The sequence below is a fragment of the Echinops telfairi genome, unplaced genomic scaffold (assembly GCF_000313985.2).
Source record: "Echinops telfairi isolate 266 unplaced genomic scaffold, ASM31398v2 ScPeMD7_7469;HRSCAF=8507_1, whole genome shotgun sequence".
Classification (NCBI taxonomy): domain Eukaryota; kingdom Metazoa; phylum Chordata; class Mammalia; order Afrosoricida; family Tenrecidae; genus Echinops; species Echinops telfairi.
In genome coordinates this window covers 73,004,950-73,026,222 of record NW_022111373.1, presented here as the reverse complement: position 1 = coordinate 73,026,222, position 21,273 = coordinate 73,004,950, and the positions used below count along the sequence as shown (strand labels likewise).

At 43.3% G+C, this 21,273-nt stretch overlaps 1 protein-coding gene across 1 annotated transcript in view; it reads right to left on the bottom strand.

Annotated features, from left to right (window-relative positions):
• Positions 1 to 21,273, bottom strand: part of AP3B1 (adaptor related protein complex 3 subunit beta 1) — a 283,869-nt gene that overhangs the window by 212,156 nt on the left and 50,440 nt on the right. The window contains exons 2-3 of the mRNA XM_045285085.1: positions 19,237 to 19,312; positions 4,418 to 4,492 (exon numbers count right to left, since the gene is read on the bottom strand). Of these exons, the coding sequence (XP_045141020.1) occupies positions 4,418 to 4,492; positions 19,237 to 19,312 (151 nt within the window). The remainder of the gene's footprint in view (positions 1 to 4,417; positions 4,493 to 19,236; positions 19,313 to 21,273) is intronic.

The following is a 21,273-nucleotide window of genomic DNA, read 5'->3' as shown; positions in this document are numbered from 1 at the left end:
TCGACACCGTGGCTGCAACAACGGGCTCCGGCATAGGAACAATTGTAAGGATAACACGAGTCCAGGGAGTGCTCTGTTCTGTTTTGCCGAAGGTCACTCACTATGGGTCGGAACCAACTTGATGGCCCCCAAACAGTAGAAGTGTTCCACTGGGTTTCCAAGTCGGTAACTCTCTACAGGCACAGCAAGCCTCGTCTTTCTCTTGTGGGGTAGCTGGAGGGCTTGAACCTCCAAGCTTGAGGTTAGCAATGCAATAATTAACCCATTATGCCACCAAGCTCCTAATAAAATACCGAGAATAAACAAAAATGTATGAAGACCAACGTGGTTACTGAGGCCTTGGGAAAAGACGGAATGAGAGGACTCATGAAGGAGTACTGGTTTTCTGTTTGGAATGATTTAAAACTCTGGAAAATGGACAGTGATGGTGGCACCCCGATTATCGGGAATGTCAATAATATCATTTAATTGTACAATTCAAAATGGCTAATAAGCAAACTTTCTGTTATGTATATTTTAGCACACTCGCACGCGTGCGTGCACGTGTGTGTGCACACACACTTAAAAAAAATGAACGCTGACAATTGGGAGAAGTTGAAGGTCGCTCCCAGCGCCCTAGCACAGTCAATCTCTATCGATCCCCTACAACGCCTGACAGGATAACCCAAAGGCACCCAAAAGGGAACTCAAACAGCCCCTCCTGCTCTCTCTCAAGCTCCCACCAGTTTCAACCTGTTCTCTCACTCTCCATCCTTGGAACCCTCAGCCTCCCACTGCCATGGAGCCAGCTGCTTCCTAGGCCACACCTATCATTCGTTTAGGCCTCCCTACGAATTACCAGACTTCCACCCCAGCCATCCTCAATGTCTTCAACCTCCCTACAGCAATTTCTGTAACACACCACGAACCCGAGGTCTTCACTGAATCACCTCCCCCCATGCCTCTGAGGTAGGTCACGCCAAAGGCTCTCCTCTGGCCGCTGTCTGCCCCCTCTCCATAATCACATTCACGTCCCCAGCTCCAATGCTAGAAACAGCTCTCAATCCTGTCTCTCTTGGCTTTATCGCCAAATACAATCCCAAATGACTGAAAATTAGCTCTGGCTGCATATTCCACCTTGACAAATAAATCTGTGAATCAATACTGAAGAATGCATAGAAAGTGGGCAACAGCTCTAAGTATGTAAGTGTAAAGACTTGCATAACACCAAAAAATGTGTAGACCCTGGATCGTTCCCCCTCCCACCCCCAACGGTTGCATTGGTATAGAATTCACAAACCATACAATTCAATGGCTCAGTCACATCAGGAAGAGTTACATAATCATCACCACCATCAGTTTTAGAATATTTTCTTCACTCTTGTACTCATTGTTATTATCTGCCCATTTCCCCCTAACTTCCCCGGCCATGCCACCAAGGAACTATGTCTCTATAGATTTACTTATCCTGAATTTCATATACAGAAAAACAAACAAAAATAAGAATAACAAACAGATAAAAACCTCAATCAAAAAGAAAACAGAAAATACTAAAAACTAGAATAAATTTAATAGATCATAGGGAGATCAAATGATAGTGTTGCTAAATTCTAACATAACTGCATCTGCAACAATCCACTTCCAATTGCATTCTGGGTGTCTTTTTTAATACATTGATACAATGGTGCTCTGGTGGTACAATGGCTAAGCATTAAGTGGTTAACTGAAAAGGTGGTAGTTCAAACACAACAACAGTTGAGAGAAAAAAACCTGCCAAATCTTCTCCCACAATGATAACACCTACGAGATCCCTACGGGGCATGATCTGGATCTAACCTCTCATGACAGGTCTCTGTAAATTAAAATCAACGTGATTTTAACAACAGATCTCACATAATAAATATGATGCCCACTGTTGTTGTTGTTGTTGTTGTTGTTGTTGTTGTTGTTAGGTGCCACGGAGTCAGCTCCGACCCATAGTGACCCTAGGCACAATAGAATGAAACAGTGCACGGTGCTGTGCCAGCCTCATAATTGTTCCTAAGTCTGAGTCCATTGATTGATGCAGCCACTGCTTCAATCCATCTAGTCAGGGTTCTTCCTCTTTTTTGCCGCCCCTTCACTTTATGGAGTATACTGTCCTTCTCCAGGAACTGGTCTCTTCTGACAATATGTCCAAAGTATGTAAAGACAAAGTCTTGCCAACCTCGCCTCTAAGGAGCACTCTGGCCTTAAGTTCTTCTAAGACAGATTGGTTTGTTCTTTTAGCGGTCCCAAGTACTTTCAATATTCTTCTCCAGCACCAAAATTAAAATGTTTCAGTTATTCTATGGTCTCCCATCATCAACATCAAATGTGTATATGATGCAGTGGAAAACACCATTGCTTGGGTCAGGCGCACCTTAGTCCTTCAAGTAACATCCTTGTTCTTCGATATTCTAAAGAGCTCTGGGCAGCAGATTTACCTGATGCAACACATTTTCAGATCATGCTGCTTCCAGGAGCATTGATTGTGGATCCAAATAGAAACAAAATCTTTGACAACTTCAACCTCATTTGCCTTCATATAATCCAGCATCTCTGATGATTCGCTCAGCACACAGAGTGAACAAGTATGGTGAGAGGATACAACCCTGATGCACACCTTTCCTGATTTTGAACCATGCAGTATTTATTCCCTTGTTATGTTCTCACAACTGCCTCTTGATCCATGCACAAGTTCCACATGAGCACAATCAAGTGTTCTGGAATTCCCATTCTTCTCAAGGTGATCCACAGTTTATTATGGTCCACACGGTCGAACGCTTTGCATACTCAATGAAACACAAGTAAACATCTTTCTGGGATTCTCTGATTTGAGCCAAGATCCATCTGACATCAGCAATATTCTCCCTTGTTCCACATCCTCGTTTTAATCTGGCCTGAACATCTGGCGGTTCTGCCAATGTATTATCTTAAGTAAAATGTTACCCCAGTTAATTCATGTAAAGTGCTTAGAACAATGCAAACAAACAATAAGTGCACTGGTGGCACAGTGGGTTAATCACTAGACTACTAACAACAAGGTCAGCAGTTCAAAACCACCAGCTGTCCTCAAGAGAAAGATGAGGCTTTCTATTCCGGCAAAGAGTTAAGAGTTTCAGAAACCCACAGGTGCATTTGACCCTTTTCTGTAGGGTGGCTATGAATTGGCATCTACTCCATGGCAATGGGTGACTATAATTATTATGAAACACGATATTTAGCATTATACCTTAAACACTATCTGTAATGTATAACATATAATATGCCGTTTTTTATACACCTGCTGTATTTCATGATTTGGGGCTGGACATCCCAATATATCAAAGAAAGGAACAAGCTCACATGTGTCTGAAATAATAAATATCAGACTGTTAGGCAAAGCTGATGTACTAGATGAGAAGACATATAAGATTCCGAAGACAGTGTTAGTGTAGGCTCCTGCAGAAACCATGCTACATTAAACTCACTGTACCAATGCCAAATCAATTTCATTTCCAATCAGCTTGCATGCCAAAGTAGGAGGACCACTGTTCCAGACTGCTCATACTGAGCTAGCACATTTCCTAGGGCAAAGCCTTATCAGGACGAACATCAATTAGGTCTGTCATAAGATACCATTTTTCTGGTTAATTTTGCTGGCAAGAGTACTGGAGATATTTAACACTATTAACCCCCAAAACACAACTTCACTAGCAAAACAGTGACCGTTCCATATTTGAAATATAGGATCAAAGTTACAAAAGCAACGTTCCCCTAAAATAAGGCGCCTAGTCTGCTTGTCCTCTCTTCCTTGAGCTGGTAGAACCAGGGCCTCCTGGTGCAGAAAGTTGCTGTTCGGTGGTCATTTGGTTCTCTCAGCTACCAACTACATGGCACACGGTAGCAGTAACACGTGCTCAAAATTTAGTTTTTTTAATAAAGCGTACGGGGGAAAGTGGAGAAAATTCTATCAATTGTTTTCCCCCTCCTATAGTGAGGAAGGAATACTGTCATTCCAGCCCAGAGTTCAGAAAACAGAATTCTACTCAGATAAAGGAAATTCATCCCATCTACAAATACATACTGAGTGCCTGGGATATCCCAGCACAGTCTGCTGTAAACCCTGGGAAATATCCCAAGTCACAAAGACCCACTGTCTGGGTCTGTTTCCCCGGACACTAGCTTAGAAATCAGTAGCAAGAGCTGAATTTAAACTGAGCGGCAGGACCAGGTTAAAACTCAACTTCCTGTCGCTCACCCCAGTGAATTAAAGTCATTTTTGCCTTTCACATTCCTGAGCAAAGCTCCAGAGCTAGGATTATGCCTGCTTTTTGTCGTACTTCACCGACACCGCATGGTACTTAGCACTTTCAAGTACCTTGCGTTGATTTGAAAGCAACTGTAGCAACAAAGCAAGGCCTGCGTGAACACGCACCTCGATGTTCTTACTGGCCACGTTCTTCACAACGGCAGGAAACAGTTCGGACGCATTTTTCCCTCTGGCCACCATCTGAAAAATAAAAGGGTTGCATGACGGTGAAACGCTTTTTGTGTTTTGTTTTTTTTTAATTAATTATTTGGAAATAAAACAGGCAGTCTGGGAAATCCTAGGTACATTAACTATATCCAAGGTTGCATCAACATATAAACTATGGTGGATTGGCAGCAGGGAGAGAAATAACTTCATTTCACATAAACCAATTTTCCCTTTGCTTTCTTGTCATAGGCTCCCTACTTCTCCATCTGAGGTAGTTAGTTTATTGTGCCAGCCTGGCCGATAAACACACGTGGGATTAATTGAAGGGCAGAGAGATAAATGGCTTGGTGAGCCTCGCCTTTCTTGTCTCTCGTTCTTTGAACATCGGACCAGTGTGCTGCTGCCTTGCCTGTTCTGTGCCTCAATTTGCAAGCTACACTACCTGTGGGACACCTAACCTGTGGACTGTGTCACTGTAATTTGAGGGTCCTTCAAGACCTGCTTCACCACACAATTGGAATTTACATCTCTTGAGCTGGAGACTGACTGTGGGTGACCTGACTGGCTGTTGGTGACCTGCCTGGCTATTTGCTGCCGGTGCCCGGAGAAGCTGAATCTCTCTACAGAGGACTACCTGGCGGCCCTCAAGACTTGAAGGACTGCCAGTGTCTCACAACTGTCTAACACATTTGAATTGTACTGAGATATTTGTACTGCTTTATAATTTAACTGTTTATTTCTTGTGTTATATATCTGTCTATCTATATAACTTCTTTACAATTTAACTGTTTATTTCTTGTTATATATCTATCTATCTATCTGTATAACTGCTCTATAATTTAACTGTATATTTCTTGTGTTCTATATCTATCTGTATAACTGCTTTATAATTTAACTGTTTATTTCTTTTGTTCTATATCTATCTATATAAATATGTATATATTTATATATAATTATTAGCAATCTGGTTTTGTCTCTCTAGAGAACTCTGTCTAACACACCATCATTTTTCAGAATCCCGTTCACTGAGACTTTGTCCTGCGTCCCCCAAGGTTCTGTGCACCATCTTCTCAAGTTCTGCTGTTCTTCACTCTTTGAACCTGCTAGGATTTCATTTATACTTGTGATTTAACCCTCAGCTCTATGGGGGGTGAATTCCCCAAACAGTACTGCTGAAATAAATTCTTAGCACAAAGTTCACACCTCTAACTAGGTGAATGTCGTTTCCTGCCAAAATTGTCCAATATAAAATCGAACTCATCTTTCACAGTGTAGTGTTTTTCCTGTTTGAACTTCTGATTTCTACTAATTCTTTGAGGTATCAGACAGCAAAGAAAGAGTGTAGCCTCTTTGCACACATAAAGTTGACTCCAAAACACCCAGTTGCCAGAGTTGGTCTGACTCAGGGCAATCCCATGTGTCCTACAAAGTAGCGCCTGGCTTCACACTGTTTTCCAGACGAGAACCTTTGAGGGGCTGATTGCCAGGTCTTTCTTCCAAGGTTCCTCTGGGTGGAATTGAACACTCATTTTTTCTTAGTGGTGCTTTCCCAGTTGTGCCACTGGGGACACTTTTACATTAGCTGACGCTGTGTGTCAGTTGGTCGATCCCGTCTTATAACATCCTCCTATGGTAGATTAGAATTGTCCCAGAGGGTGTCCTACGCGATCATCACCAGGGCTTCTCTCCCTCGGGGCCGCTGGTGGATTTAACTTGCCAGCTTTTCAGACAGTGCGATGGCGCCACCACATCTCCGTGCATATTGACTGTAGTTGTTATGTGCATCGACCAGTTCTGATTCACAGTGGCCCTACGTACTACAGAACCAAGCGCTGCCTGAGCCTGTGTCACCCTCACCACTGTTGCAGTCACTCTGTCAATCCCTCTTTGACAGTGACCCTCCACTTTATCAAGCAGGATGTCCTTCTCTGGGAACTGGTCTCTCCTGACAACAAGTTCAAGGACATGAGATGAAGTCTCATCCTCTATGCATCTAACCTAATGACCAGACGTCCCGCTTTTTGGTGTTTTAAAAAAAGTTCAGATTTTTTGAAAGAATGCACGACAAGCTAGGGAACGGTTTATTTGGTCCATATAGACCAAATTTTTAATCAAGAACCCCTCCCACCTCTCCGGTCAATGGTGTCCCACTTTAAATCTGGTCACCTTAATCTAAGCAGCATTCTGGTCACACATACTTGTTCCAAGAGAGATTTATTTGTTCTTCTGGAAGTTCATGGTACTTTCAATATTCGTCATTAATACCATAACTCAGATGTACCAATTTCTCTCGTTCTCCTTATTCGTTGTCCAGCTTTCACATGAATATGAGGGCAGTGAAAATATCATGGCTTGCATGAGAAACATTACGGTCCTCAATGTGACATCTCTGCTCTTTGATACTTCAAAGAGGTCTTGTACAACAGATTTGCCCAGTGGAATACATTGTTTGACTGGTGCTTCCATGAGCACTGGTTTTGGATCCAAGTAAAATGAAATCCGGGCTTCAATCTTTATTTATGATGATGCTGTCCTGCAGTCCAGTTGAGCGGATTTGGGTTTTCTTGACATTGGGTTATAACCCACACTGAAAGCTGTAGTTTCTTATCTTCATCAGTAAGTGCTTCAGAGTACAACTTCCCCAGTGGGTTTTCAAAGTCCTAAATCTTTACAGAAGCAGACTAGATGTTTCCTGGAGAGTGGCTAATGGGTTCAGTTCCCAGGCAAATAATTAATCATTGTGCCACCAGACCAGGTCCTAAATGAAGAATACCAAAATTACTGCCATCAAGTAGATGCCAACTCATAATGACCCTATCTGTAGGACAAGGTAGAACTGCCCCTGTGGGTTCCAAGACTGTAACTCCTAAGAATAGGGAAGGGATAAATATTCTCTAAAGCCCCTAGAACCCACCAGCCACTCCACTGGAGGACGAGGCTTTTACTCCCATAAACAGTTACAGCCCTGGAAACCCACAGGGCAGTTCTACCCTGCTCTATGAGGTTACTATGGATCAGAACCAAAGCAGTGGCAGTGAGTCTGGTTTTTGTTATTTTCCCTTTGGAGGGCCCTATCCATTCAGTTGTCCAGTGATTTTCTAAAATCAGCTACCATCACCTAATTATCAAAACCCAAGGCTTCTGGAACTTTGTTCTTTAGAAGGCTGTTCAAAAAGATTTTCATATTGGGAGGGGGGAATGACTACGGTCAAGTTCATCTAATAATATAGTATACTAAGAACTAATTTAGGCCTTGAGGATACAATCATGAATACTACGAAGTTCTTACATGAATGAAGTTTATCTTTTAATGGGGGTGGGGGACTATGGGGCAAAGCAAGAGGGGCGCAATAAGCAAATGAATATAAAATGTGAGGCCATAACAGAAGTTGGTATTGTGGAGGAAAAATACACTGGAAAGGACTGCAGCAGGGTGAGCGTTACCAGGCATATGTTACATAAGATGGTCCAGCCTTCATTTTGAAGCAGCAACTCAACGGAAATGAGGACGTTGGAAGCTTGCAACTATCTAAGGAAACAGAATTGTAAGCATAGCCTGTTCTAGAAATAAAAGCATAGTAACTATTAAATTACTGCTAATTTTCCTAAAGCAAATAATATCCTACTGAATAGCCTGTAATGCATATTACTTTGAAGTAACAGAACTCAATCATTTTAATTATAGGAATTTTCAAAGAAATTATCAGAGAAAGTTTCAAATTTGCTCATTATTCCATAACAGCAAAAGTAAGACTACTCCAAGGAAGACATTCAAGCCCAAACACTTACTTAACAAAGAAGTACATCTCAAATTTCCAGTAACTCACCACAGTTCACCAATCAAAGGTAAAACATGGAAATCCACTACAAACATGAAGCCAGTGTGTTTCAGAAATAACAAGTAACGTAATATATGCGTGTTTTGACTTCAGGCCTGCTGTGTAGTAACTGAATGTAAGGCTCTGAACTTGGAAGTTTTTCTCCCCTAAGGACACTTTGATATATATGAGACTACTATTCAACCTATAAGACAGTGAAGAATTACCCCACGATTCTTAAGCCGCTCTAGATATTACCCAAGAAAGATATAAAATGAACTGACTATCATTATGGGGTCTCACTGCTAGCTAGTGCTGATGAGATTCTCTGTTGAATCCTAGGACTACCAACTGTGAAAGATAAGTCAGTTGTGCGCTGCCAGCATTTCTATCTATTTTAGAATGCAATATGTAAAACAAACACGTAACAGGTAAAGTCCTGGAGGATAAAATTTAGAAATGTTTAAAGGTTGTTAGCTATGAAGCAAAGGCCTTAAAACTACACTGTGATAATAAGACAGGATAACATTCCAGTTCAAGGCTCATGAACCCCAAATTATAAAGAGGAGTTGAAAATTTTCAAATTACTTTAGGAAAAGAAATTCTGAGACCAACAATAAAATTCTGCTGACTGAGCACAGAAAACGACATATACTCAAAAGATGTGTTACCACACGCGTGAATGAACACACCAGAGCGCAAAATTTTAAAATCAAATTTTAAAGTTTCCAGAACAGACAAATGGCACTAATTAGAAATCAAATGTTAAAATAGACCAAAGTAATGGAGAGCAAGCAACTGTCACATGAGCAGGCTGAACATACGTTTTCCAACAAAGTGAATCTTGCTCGTCTAACAGAAAAGGTCGCTAGCAAACAGTGTGCTGAGATTACTGTCAGTGTCGAGTCAGCTCTAACTCATCCTGACCCTGCATGGGCAGCAGAGGGAAGTGCGCACTGCCTGTTCCTGTGCCTTCCTCACAAGCATTGCGTTGGAACCCACTGGGGCAGCCATTGGGTCAATCCATCTCCTTGAGGGTTGTCCTCGTTTTGTTATCCCTCGATTTTATAAACCATGATGTCCTTCTCCGGGGACTGACCTTTTCTGGTAACAGGTCCAAAGAATGTGAGATGAAGTCTCGCCATCCCGTTCTAAAGAACATTCTGGCTGTGCCTCCTTCCTCCAAGACAGTTCTGTTGGTTCTTCTGGCAGTCCAAGGTACTTTTAATATTCTTAAACGCCATGACTCATTTCTATCAGTTCTTCATTTTCCCTTATTCGGTGTGCAGCTTTCAAATGCATATTGGCCAAGTGGAAGCACCATGTCTTGGGTCACATGGCCCTTAGTCCTTAAAGTGGCATCTTGCTCTTTAACACTTTGAATAGATCTTGTTCAGATATTCTCAGTGCAATATGTCATTTGCTTGTCCTTTGACTATCATGTGCATGAGTGTTAACTGTGGCTATAAATAAAATTAAATACTTAACAACTTCAATCTCTTCTCCATTTATCATCAAGTTGGTTATTGATCCAGTTGAAAGGGTTTTTGTTTCCGTTAGATTGAGTTATAATTCATACTGAAGGCTGTAGTCTTGAGGTTCATCAAGTGCTTCAACACGTCCTCACTTTCAGCAAGCAAGACCGTCCCCTGCATTTTCAGGTTGTAAATAAGCTTTCTTCCCATCCTGAGACCACATTCTTCTCCATAGCCCATTTTCTTGGACTACTTGTTCACCATAGAGATTGATTAAGTGACAGGATACAATCCTGATGCACACTTTTCTTGATTTAAAACCAGATAATATTACCTTGTTCAGCTTGAACAACTGCCTCTTGGTCTGATAGGTTCATCAGAAGCACAATTCTGGGTTGTCCATTTCTCTCAATGTTATCCCTAGTTTGTTATGATCCACACTGTCAAATGCATTGGCAAAGTCATTAAAACGCAGTAAACAACTTTCTGATATTCTCTGTTTTCAACCAAAATCCATCTGACGTCAGGTGTGATATGCATATCCCTTGTTCTACATTCTCTTCTAAATATAGCTTTAATTTTTGGTAGCTCTCTGTCAATTTTCTGCTGTAATTATTTTAAAATTATCCTCAAGCAAAATTTCAATTGCATATAATATTAATATTGTCCAATAATTTCTGCATTCTATAGAGTCCACCTTTCTCTGGGATGGGCACAAATATAGATCTCTTTCTGATGGCTGACCAGGGAGTGGTTTTCCAAATGCCATGGCACAGACTGGAGAGTAAGTACTTCCAGGACTGCATCAGACTGTTGAAAGTAAAACGAGAGCAAGTTGCTCGATACTCGCCTAGAGGGAAAAATGCGTACTACGAAAGCTCTCCTCTGCCCAGTGCAATTCCTGGTTTTGGGGTGGGGATGGGGGGTACCAGCGCATAGATGTGACAACGATTTACACCCAAAATACAAAATAACTCTTAGAACTCAATAATATGACAACCATCCCCATAAAACAGGGGCAAAATATATGAACAAATACTGCATGGCACAAAAATTACACAGTCAATAACCCTATTGGGGAAAATAATGAAACTCCTCGCCATTAGAGAAATTTAGACAATGAAATGTCACTACCCAGCCTCTGGAATGGTTAAAATTAACATCTGACCACACCACATTGTCCTCTGAGCAACATAACAAATCAGAAAACAAAACTCACTGCCACCATAGGCCAGGGTCGAACTGCCTCTGTGGGTTTCCAAGACTACAACTCTACGGGAGTGGAAAGTCCTGTCTTTCTCCTGGAGCAGCTGATGGTTTTGAACTGCTGACTTGCAGATCACAGCCCAACGCATAGCCAGGGCTCCTCAAGCAACATACAGACCCCAAAAAGACAATCCACTACAAACAATATTTACATTACCGTTAGTGTTCAATCTAGATCATCTTCTATCAATATACATAGACAAATGAAAATCATCAAATCTAGATGAAAACAGCATAAATGACTCCATGAAACCTCAAAATTTAAAGAAAATGAAAAACTAGTGCATACTCCAACAGAAAAGAGTACATTTTAAAGCAAGAGAAATTTGTGATACTAATACTTCTACCAAGCTGCTAAGACACAAAGCCCTATGTCAGCGGTTCTCAACCTGTGGGTCGCGACCCCTTTTCACAGGAGTCACCTGATTCATAACAGTAGCAAAATTACAGTTATGAAGTAGCAACGAAATAATGTTATGGTTGGGGGGGTCCCCACAACATGAGGAACTGTATTAAGGGTGACGGCATGTGGAAGGTGTGGAACCCCTGTCCTAGGCTTGAGGGGATGCAAAGAGTAGGGAGATGAATGTTAAAGAGCAAGAAGGTATTCTTCTGAGTGGGTGATGAAAAATGCTCCAGTTTTTGTGACGACGCCCACCTCTGTGACTATACTAAACAACAGTGAACTATACACTGAGGGAACTGAATATGGTATGCAAAATATATCTCAGTAAAACTGTAACCAAATAATAAAAGTGAACTCTGGGTTCTGTCGGAGAGGAGAGGGGCAGTGACTCAAGCAAGAAGTGGATTTTAAAGATTAAGGTCAGGACCATGCTGCAAACATCTGCCTGCCTTCCCTGACTCTCGCTTACCCTGTAACTACACCTTGAAATTACCTTCCCCACCTACTTCCCGAGACTAACTTTCCTCATACTTACACTGGGTATGACCTCACAGAATCGCCAAGAAAACGAGCAACGTCTTCTTAGTGAATTGCCAAACGAAGTGAGTACTGATTTAGATTAGCTGTGGTCTTTCACTCTGCCACCCACTGTGATAGATGGCTAATGGTCTGTTTGGGAGGAAAGACAGGGAGGGGGTAGCAGAGGAAGGTGGACAAGGTGTGTGCTGGGTAAGGGAAGTATTGTGTTCCGTTATACTGTATACTGTTCAACACAGCACCTCTCTGTTGTTTTAAGCTGATCGACTCTGCTTTTATATGCCCCATTTCAGGAACTCCTGTCTTATGAGCACTGTGGTCTGAGGCCCTATTTCCACCCTTCCTTAATGATGCTGACACCAATGGATCACCTCCTGAAGAACACAGACCCTCTCACCGACCCTTCTGGACAGATGGAAAAGAGCACAAACCAGTTATCAGACGAAAGGAAACAGAAAAGGTCAGAGCAGAAGTGAGTGACATGGAAAGCAAAAACAAAAGACTCAACGAAAGTAGGAGTTACTTTATTTGAGAGAATCCACAAAACTGACAAGCCGCTTGCCAAAATCACAAAGGATAAACATGAGAAGATGTAAAGAGCCAAACAATTAGAAATGAAATGGGTAACATAACAGAATTTCATTAGAGGATCTTAACAAAATGTTATGAAAAATTATATTCCAACAAATTTGAAATCCTCAGAGAAAAGCAAAAATTTCTAGAAGCCCACTACTTCCCTAAACTAAGACAAACAGAAGTATGAAATTGAAACTTCCATAAAAACAGGTAAAATGAAAAAGATCATAAAAAACTCCCAACCAAAGAGCCCAGCTCTATGATCTCGATGGAGAATTCTACCAAACATTCAGAGACGCGCTGACACCAACGTCTAGTGAAGCACGGGTACTCCTTCCTTTTTCTGACCCTTCTCTTCTGTCTCTTCCCAGGATTAAGATAGGATTAAGTCCTGACCTCAGTGCAGGTCTGAACCAAGTCACACTCTTTGGAGGTACTTCATCTTGCTTGAATCCACAATCATTGCTCATGCGGCTTCAGTCAAGAAATCAAATTGCATTAGTGAATATGGTGCAGAAGACCTCTTTACAGGGTTGAAAAGCAAGGATGTTACTTTGAGGACTAAGGTGGGCCTGACCCAAGCCACTGCATTTTCAATCGCCTCGCGTACATGAAACTTGGACATTGAAGAAGGAAGTCCAAAGAAGAATCGATGCATTTGAATTATGGTGCTGGTGAAAAATACTGAAAGTACCATGGACTGCTAAAGGGGAAAGTCGATCTGTACTGGAAGAAGTAAGGCATGAATGCTCCTTAGAGGCAAGGATGGCAAAACTTTGTCTTACAAACTTTGGACATGTGATCAGGAAAGACCAGTCCCTGGAGAAGGACATGCTTGGTAAAGAAGGGCAGTGAAACAAAGGCCCTCAAGAAGATGGATTGACACCCCGGCTGCAATGATGGGCTCAAGCATGGGAACACTTGTGAGGATGGCGCAGGACCAGGAGTGTTTCATTCTGTTGTGCATAGGGTTGCTATGGGTCAAAACTGACTGGATGGCTCCTAGCAACAACAGGTAACAATTTAGGATCAGAAAGGACTCACAACACAGTTCTTCTATCAGGACAGACTCAGCCATGCCTATGGGCATGCCTCCTGCTGGCCTCAGGGTCTTTCCGTCCTAAGTGCCCTTGGTCCCTGCCAGGTGCTTGGGCAATTGTTACAAAGGTCTTTTTACTTTGTGAATACGTGCTTAGAGGTAGCTACAGGGACAGTGAATTATTTAACATGGTTCTTCTAGCCCAGTGGTTCTCAACCTTCCTAATGCCACGACCCTTTAATACAGTTCCTCATGTTGTGGCGACCCCCAACCATAAAATTATTTTCGTTGCTACTTCATAGCTGTAATTTTGCTACTGTTATGAATCGGGTGACCCTTATAAAAGGGTCGTTCAACCCTCAAAGGGGCCACGACCCACAAGGTGAGAACTGCTGTTTTAGCCAAAGTCTCCAACTCTCACCAAACCACCTTTCCTTGCATGGAAAAAAGTCAGGGAAGATACTGCTAGAATTCACCTGTGAGTAACTGTGAATAGGATTTCCTGGGTGCCATTCAGCTTTGTATAAATGAGCCATTTGAGAAGCAAGCAGGAGAATCTCATTACAGAAGCACCAGGAGCAGAACATGTCCTCTGGTCCCGAGGCCCCAGTGCAGTGAACCTCCTTGATCTAGCAGAACCAAGAGCCAGAGCAATGAACAGAGTGATGGACTTCCCAATCCATATGGCAAATAAAGCAGAGTGCTTTTGTGCAGGAGGTTGATTTGTGGAGTTAAGTGCCTCTGGGCATTTAATTGGGAAAGTTGGGCTTACTGACCCAAAGAAGTGATGCCGAGTCTTACTGGAGTGGGGTATCTCTGGGTACTTAATTCAGGGAGCTGGGTTGGCTGACCCAAGGAGCTTGGGCGGAATGCCTCCAGGATGAGGCTCAGAGCAGTGTGATGCTAGGCTAGATTTACTACAAATGTTGGAGCATTTATTAGCAGACTGTAACAACTTGACCCTGAGCATTTCTCACTGGCATTACAACGTAACTTCCTTAATAAAGCCTTTGATCATGAACTTTGTGAGTTCTGGGGAACAATGGATCTTCCAACCCAGAGAAGTAAAATAGAGAACATTAATTCAGACATTTATGGCACTCAGCTCTCTCGCTGTGGAGCAGGGGTCCTCAAACTTTTAAACAGTTCACTGTCCCTCAGACCCGTTGGAGGGCCGGACTATAGTTTAAAAAAACTATGAACAAATTCCTATGCACAATGCACATGTCTTATTTTGAATTAAAAAACAAAACGGGGCAAAAACATCCGGCGGGCCAGATAAATGTCCTCGGTGGGCCACATGTGGCCCGTGGCCGTAGTTTGAGGATGCCTGCTGTGGAGGATGGAAAACCCACCTTTCTGTCTCTGGCTGGTTTAGCTCCCTCAGCTGGCACTACTTCTTGCTTGTTTCATCCTGTGGATCAAGGGGGTTCGGTGCAGGGCTCTCAGGTATAACGGCTGTGCCCATTCCTAGCTCTTCTCATGTGTTGGCACTGAAATTTCCCTCTGCCTCAGCTTATTCCTAGCACGATGGAAAAACTGACCAATCTCAACATGAGGCCTCCTAGCATCTTATTTGCATCGTCCTACCCTTACATGGGTATCATGTACCCTGCTTACATCATTAGCAAGCTATCCAATCTCCTTGGCGGGCCACAGGAATCTCACATTTACAAAGTCACACACAGTCATTCAATAGGAGTTACAAAAACAGTGACTAGAAAGGCAGTATTAAGTAATCCACTACATCGCAAAAGCTTTCTGTGATTTTATAGTAATACTATGACTTACCCTTGTCCTTGTTTATGTAAAAATGTATCAGGTATCAGGCATCATCAGAACAAAAAATCTTACCATAGTAAATGAGGAGGGGGAGTGCGGAGTGGAAACCCAAAGCCCATTTGTAGGCCACTGGAGATCCCCTTGCAGAGGGGTCTTGGGGAGGAGATGAGCCAGACAGAGTGCGATGTAGCAAGGATGAAAAATACAACTTTCCTCTAGTTCCTAAATGCTTCTTCCACCGCCACTCCCCTGCCCCCACTATCATGATCCGAACTCTACCTTGCAAGTCTGGCTAGACCAGAGGATGTACACTGGTACAGATAGGAACTGGAAATACAGGGAATCCAGGGCAGATGATCCCTTCAGGACCAGTGGTGTGAGTGACAACACTGGGAGCGTAGAGGGAGGGTGGGTTGGAACAGGGGAACGGATTATAAAGATCTACATGTGATCTCCTCCCTGGGGGACGGACAACAGAAAAGTAGGTGAAGGGAGATGTCGGACAGAGCAAGATATGACAAAATAATAATTTATAAATTATCAAGGGTTCATGAGGGAGGGGCGAGCGGGAAGGGAGGGGGAAAATGAGGACCTAATGCCAGGGGCTTAAGTGGAGAGGAAATGTTTTGAGAATGATGAGGGCAATGAATGTACAAATGTGCTTTAAACAATTGATGAATGTATGGATGGTGATAAGAGTTGTAGGAGCCCCTACAACACACACCCTTAAGAGTTTTAGACATACAGCTCTAGGTCTGTATCCTAGTCATTAAAAACATGAGTTGATATCAATATCACCAATTCAAATCCAACAACACAGGTCTAACTATTTCTTTTTCTGTATCTGGAGCCCTGGTGGCACTCTCAAGTAAGCAATAGACTGCTAATTTCAAGGTCCAAGGTTCAAACCCATTAGTTACTCTGCAGGAGAAAGAGGAAAAATGAGGACCTGATGTTGGGGGTTTAAGTGGAGAGAAAATGTTTTGAGAAACGATGTACAAATGCACTTTACACAATTGATATGTGTATGGATTGCGATAACAGTTGCATGAGCCCCTAATAAAATGTTAAAAAAAAAAAAAAGACTTAGTCTTTGGAACCCTGTAGGGCTGCTATTGGTAAGAATCAACTTGATGGCAGTGGATTTAGTTTGGGGTTTGGGTCTTTCTTAGTGAGAAATTTGACTTCTATTATCCTTAATATATTTACCAACTTGATCAATCCCTTCATTTGTAGTAAATCTAGCCTAGCATCTCTGCTACCACACCTACCCCATAGGGAAGCCCTCTGCTTTTATTAGGTTCTGACTCCCCATCCTGAATAGCCCCCACGTGGTTGTCTTCTCCTTGCTTTGACTACAGCACCCTTCACATGAATGTCCTCCCCACCCACTCAGGCTCGGATACTTGTGAGGCCATGTAGCTGTCTGTTTTGCTGGGCCCCATCCTAATGACTTTAAGATTCAATTGCTCAGTAAAAGAATAAAAGAGAACTATATATTCAAGTAGTATTTACATTAAGAAAAGGCAGTTCAGCATTAAGAAAGTGACTCATTAGGATTTTGAGGGGTTGTTTTTAATAACACAGTAAAATACATTATCCGGTTAATTTTTTTAATTTGTGGTTAATTTTTTAAATTTGTGGCAATTAGATGCAAAGCAATATCTTCAGTTTAACAGAAATCAATCTATTTGGTATCTGTAAGATACATTATAACACAGTAAAACATCAAACACATTTTCAGCAACAAGACAGCGATACCTCCTCCCACCCTTACTATTCAACACCATAAAATTTCATACAAAGCTCAATGCCAAGGAGTCTATTTCAACTCCTAGTGACCCTATAGGACAGAGAAGAACAGCCCTGTGGGTTTCCAAGACTAACTCTACAGGAGTGACTCCCATCTTTCTCCCTTGGGAGCAGCTGGTGGTTTTGAACTGCTGACCTTGCAGTTAGCAGCCCAACATGTAACCTACTATATTACCAGAGCTCCACTCAACAGCAATCCAAAGATACAAGAAAAATGAATATTGGTATATATCTTAAAATAAATCTGTCCTAACTTCTACTAATATTAGTATTCAAAAATATCAGTGTAATGAAGAGGGCCATTCGGAATAGCAACCAACATTAATGAAGAATACACAACACCTTGCAGATCTTTTTTGTAAATTGGAGCTAGCAACCTCTGACGTTTGGGTCAGCTACAAGTATGCTATCTTTTGCACATTCCGTGTTCCAAACTCTCTCTGAGGATTCCTGCTCTGTGACGTTTTTGCTGACATCACTTGTTTTTTTAACTGGAAGATATTTACTGGATTTGGCCCAAGCACTGTTTCCTTTCTTGATGTTAATAAGTTCCTCTTCATTAAGCCTCTCCAGAGACCTATGTAGTTTCTCCAATATTGGCAGTGACAACAAGCACACAGTCATCTATTTCTCCTAGAACGACGTTTACATTTGATCCGAATTTCACTTTCAGTGTTAACACTTTGCATTTCTTTGCTCATTTTTATTACTTTCATCTTTGTTGAATAAATTCTTCTTTCAAGTCTCTGTTTTGTAAAAGGTGACATGGCTTTCTCATTGGGAAATGAAAGCATGTATACACTCTACTGTCAACGTCTGAACTGGGAATAATGGGTACCTGTCATCTGTTTTCTGCCTGCAATTGCGACCTACAATCACTGAGAAAACTGACCATGATTGGCCACTGATGGGTACATTTCTTACACAGTTCACGAAAGAGCTGGCAGTGAAGTGTGTACCATATGCAATTGCTCAGTTAATAAGCCAGGGAACTCAAAGCGGAACCATGTTATTGGTAGACTGGTGTTATTGAACTACCCTGTGGTGGAGGAAATTTGTGTCTAAGCGAGCTATGTGAGGCAAGATCTGCATGCCCGTGAATGCCACTGCAAATGAAAGATAACAGTAACAAATTTGTTAAAAAAAGGAAAAAAGCTAGATTCTTTTAAAGAGGAATCCTCAAAACTTCCCTGACATTGGCACAGAGCATACATCTGAATGCAAGGATCACTTACAGGTACAGTCAAACCCAACTGCCATCGAGTAGGGATGCAGGCACTGCATGGATCCTATACGACGTGGTGGAACTGCCCCCGTGAGTTTCTAAGAGCGTGGCTGCTTCCGGGAGCAGAAAGACTCCTCTTACTGCCCTGGAGCCGCTGGTGGTTTCTAGCTGCGGACCCTGCCGGTAGAAGCCCGAAGTGTAACCCTAGACTACCAGCGACAATGAGTCTTTGATTTTCCCACCACCTCACTGTTCAACAGAACACAATGATGGAAGAACATACTGATAGCGTGGCCATCTTTCAGGTTCAGGTCTACTCTGCACACTGAGTCAAACGGACTAGATGGGAACTAACAACAACCATCTTTTCTACGTGAAATGTGCCCTTTGAGAAATCAGCCCCTGTGGCTTTCTTGGGCTGCGAGTCTTTATGGAGAAGAAAGGATCATCTTTTTTTCAGCGAGCAGCTGATGTACTTGAAACACCTACCTGTGCCCAGCCGCCCACTACGCCCCCAGAGCTCCTTCACTCTACTGCAGGGATGCAAATGGACAAGAAAGGAAGACGGAGTGTCTAGTCTGTCCTGCAGGGTCACTATGAGTCAGAATCGACTCAGTGGCTAGGTTCCAACTCATAGTTTCCATACACACACAGCAGAACTGCCTCATAGGATCCGCAAGGCTGTCATCTTTACAGAAGCAGAATGCCATATCTTTCTCCCTCTAAGCAGGTGGGGGTGTGAAACACTGATATTTCAGTTGGCAGCCATGCAATTTAACCACGGAGCAACCAGGGCTCCTCATCCACTGTCCAAACATTGGAGAATTCATATTTTACCTACCCCAACAATTCTCTTCATTGCATCCAATTTTGCAGAATCCTTGTTGCTCTCCAACATTTGCTTTAGGTCTTCATTTCTATTATAAAAGAGAAGAAAAGGACATTCTGTATGTTTTTCTTTAATTATACTTTTTTTTTTTTTTTTTTGCTAAAGAACAGATTTTATTTTCCCTTTCCCATCCCACCCCCCAAAAACCACTAAAATTGCACACGGCACAGTAATTCAGCACACGATAGAAACGGGGAGATAAGCAATCGGTCATCTCAGGGGTACTTGAGAAGGTGCACTGGGGTGGACGTCAACTGCCCTCCACAGAAGGCATTAGCCCAGAGAAACCGCGGGTCAGAGAAGAGCTCAGGCCCTGGGAGCATTTAGAATGGAAATGTGATTTGCCTCTCTGTAAATGGAGCAACACCCAATTCTATTCCAAGCTCAGTTTAAGGTAACACTGCTAGGGTTCCTAATTGGAGAGAGGATTATTGTAAAGGTAAATTTAATATGTTAACTTTCACTTTAGGGTCTCCATTTAAATTGTGTTGCAAGTGGAGGGGGGAATGAGGGAGGGCGAGGGCAAAATTTCGAATTCTCCTGCAGACCAAAAATATTCTCTGAAATGTAGACATTGTATCTATCGGTTCACCATGAACTCAGCAGCTTTTAGGAGAACTGATGTCTACAAATGTCCAAGTACTTCCAATCGATGGTCAAAATCAGGGTGAAGGGCGGTGGCCCTTCAGAACAGGTACTGGAGAAAGAACTCTGATGCGAAACAGGATTCTGATCGATATTTAGAGAGGATCTCTCAGTATTCTGAAACGGCCTCCCAACTCCGAATGGCCCTTGAGCACAATCTAAAATATGCTTGCACTTCTCCTTCCAGGTCCGTTGGCTCTCGTGAGTTTACATTCCAGTGACTTAGAGTTGACCTAACTGTACCAGCAGAGCAGGGTTTGAGGGCTGCCCCTTCATATCGAAACGCAGTGCAGAGGAAACCATTCGGAGACAGCTGGGAAATGCATCTTGCTTCTAGATGGTTCTGTACCAGGGGCCTTCGCCAAGGTAGACAGGCTTGTTCATTCAGAACCTCCTAGAACCGGGCGCCCTTGAGCCACCTGCAGACCATAGGGGCACCTCTGACCCTTGAGAAAGTTTCCTTGGACACAGTCCTGCCTGTCCCGACAACCTGCACTTTAGACATTCAAGGAAAACACCTTTTGTCTCGTCGTCTGGGAGGGGGGTGCAAAGGATGGAGTATCGGGGAGACAGTTCGAGCTCAGAGCCAGTCCCTAGGAAAGCAAGTGGCAGTTGAACATCAAAGATGCACGCACCTTCCTAACTGCAGCCAATCCTGTCTCTGCTGACCTGGCAGTTCCCACGGCTGGGGGCTTGCAGCCCACCCCGGAGGCTCTCCAAGGCACCATGAGTCTCTGTGGCGGCCAGTGGCCCCTGGGCAGTCCCTCGGCAGGTCTCCGCCCCCACCACGCTCTTCTGTGGGAGCAAAGGGCAGGGACAGGGCCCCGGCCTTGCTCGGAGCCACAGCTGAGGCGGAGCTTCTCGCAGATTCTTGGCAGATGCGTGGCTGAGCAGCTGGTTGTTTCCAGCGATAACATCTCAATTGGTGAGTTTCCATTTACATCCAACGCAGGTGGGTTCGCCCAGAGAGGTATGTCTGCCCGGCAAGGGTGCTCCTTCCGGGTTCTCTCCTGGTGTCCTCGGAACAGTCTGTCTGGGCCAGCGCCCCGCCACCCCTCGGCCTGGGCTGGGCAGATGTCGAGCACCCCTCTGCCATCCTTCATCCTGGGTGCTCGCTCCCTGATGCTGGGGGCACGCTGTGGTCGTGGTCAGAAGCCGTTGGTCAGTGGATCTCAATATGAACCTGCAGGCAGACGTTGAGCATCATGGACGCCACGATGTACAGGTAGGGGAAGTTGATGCGCAGCCGCCAAGCCAGGTCGAAGAAGATGAGCAGCGTGCGGGTCAGCCCCTTGCAGAAGACCCCATAGGAGCGGGCGGCGGCCGAGCGCAACAGCCGGACAG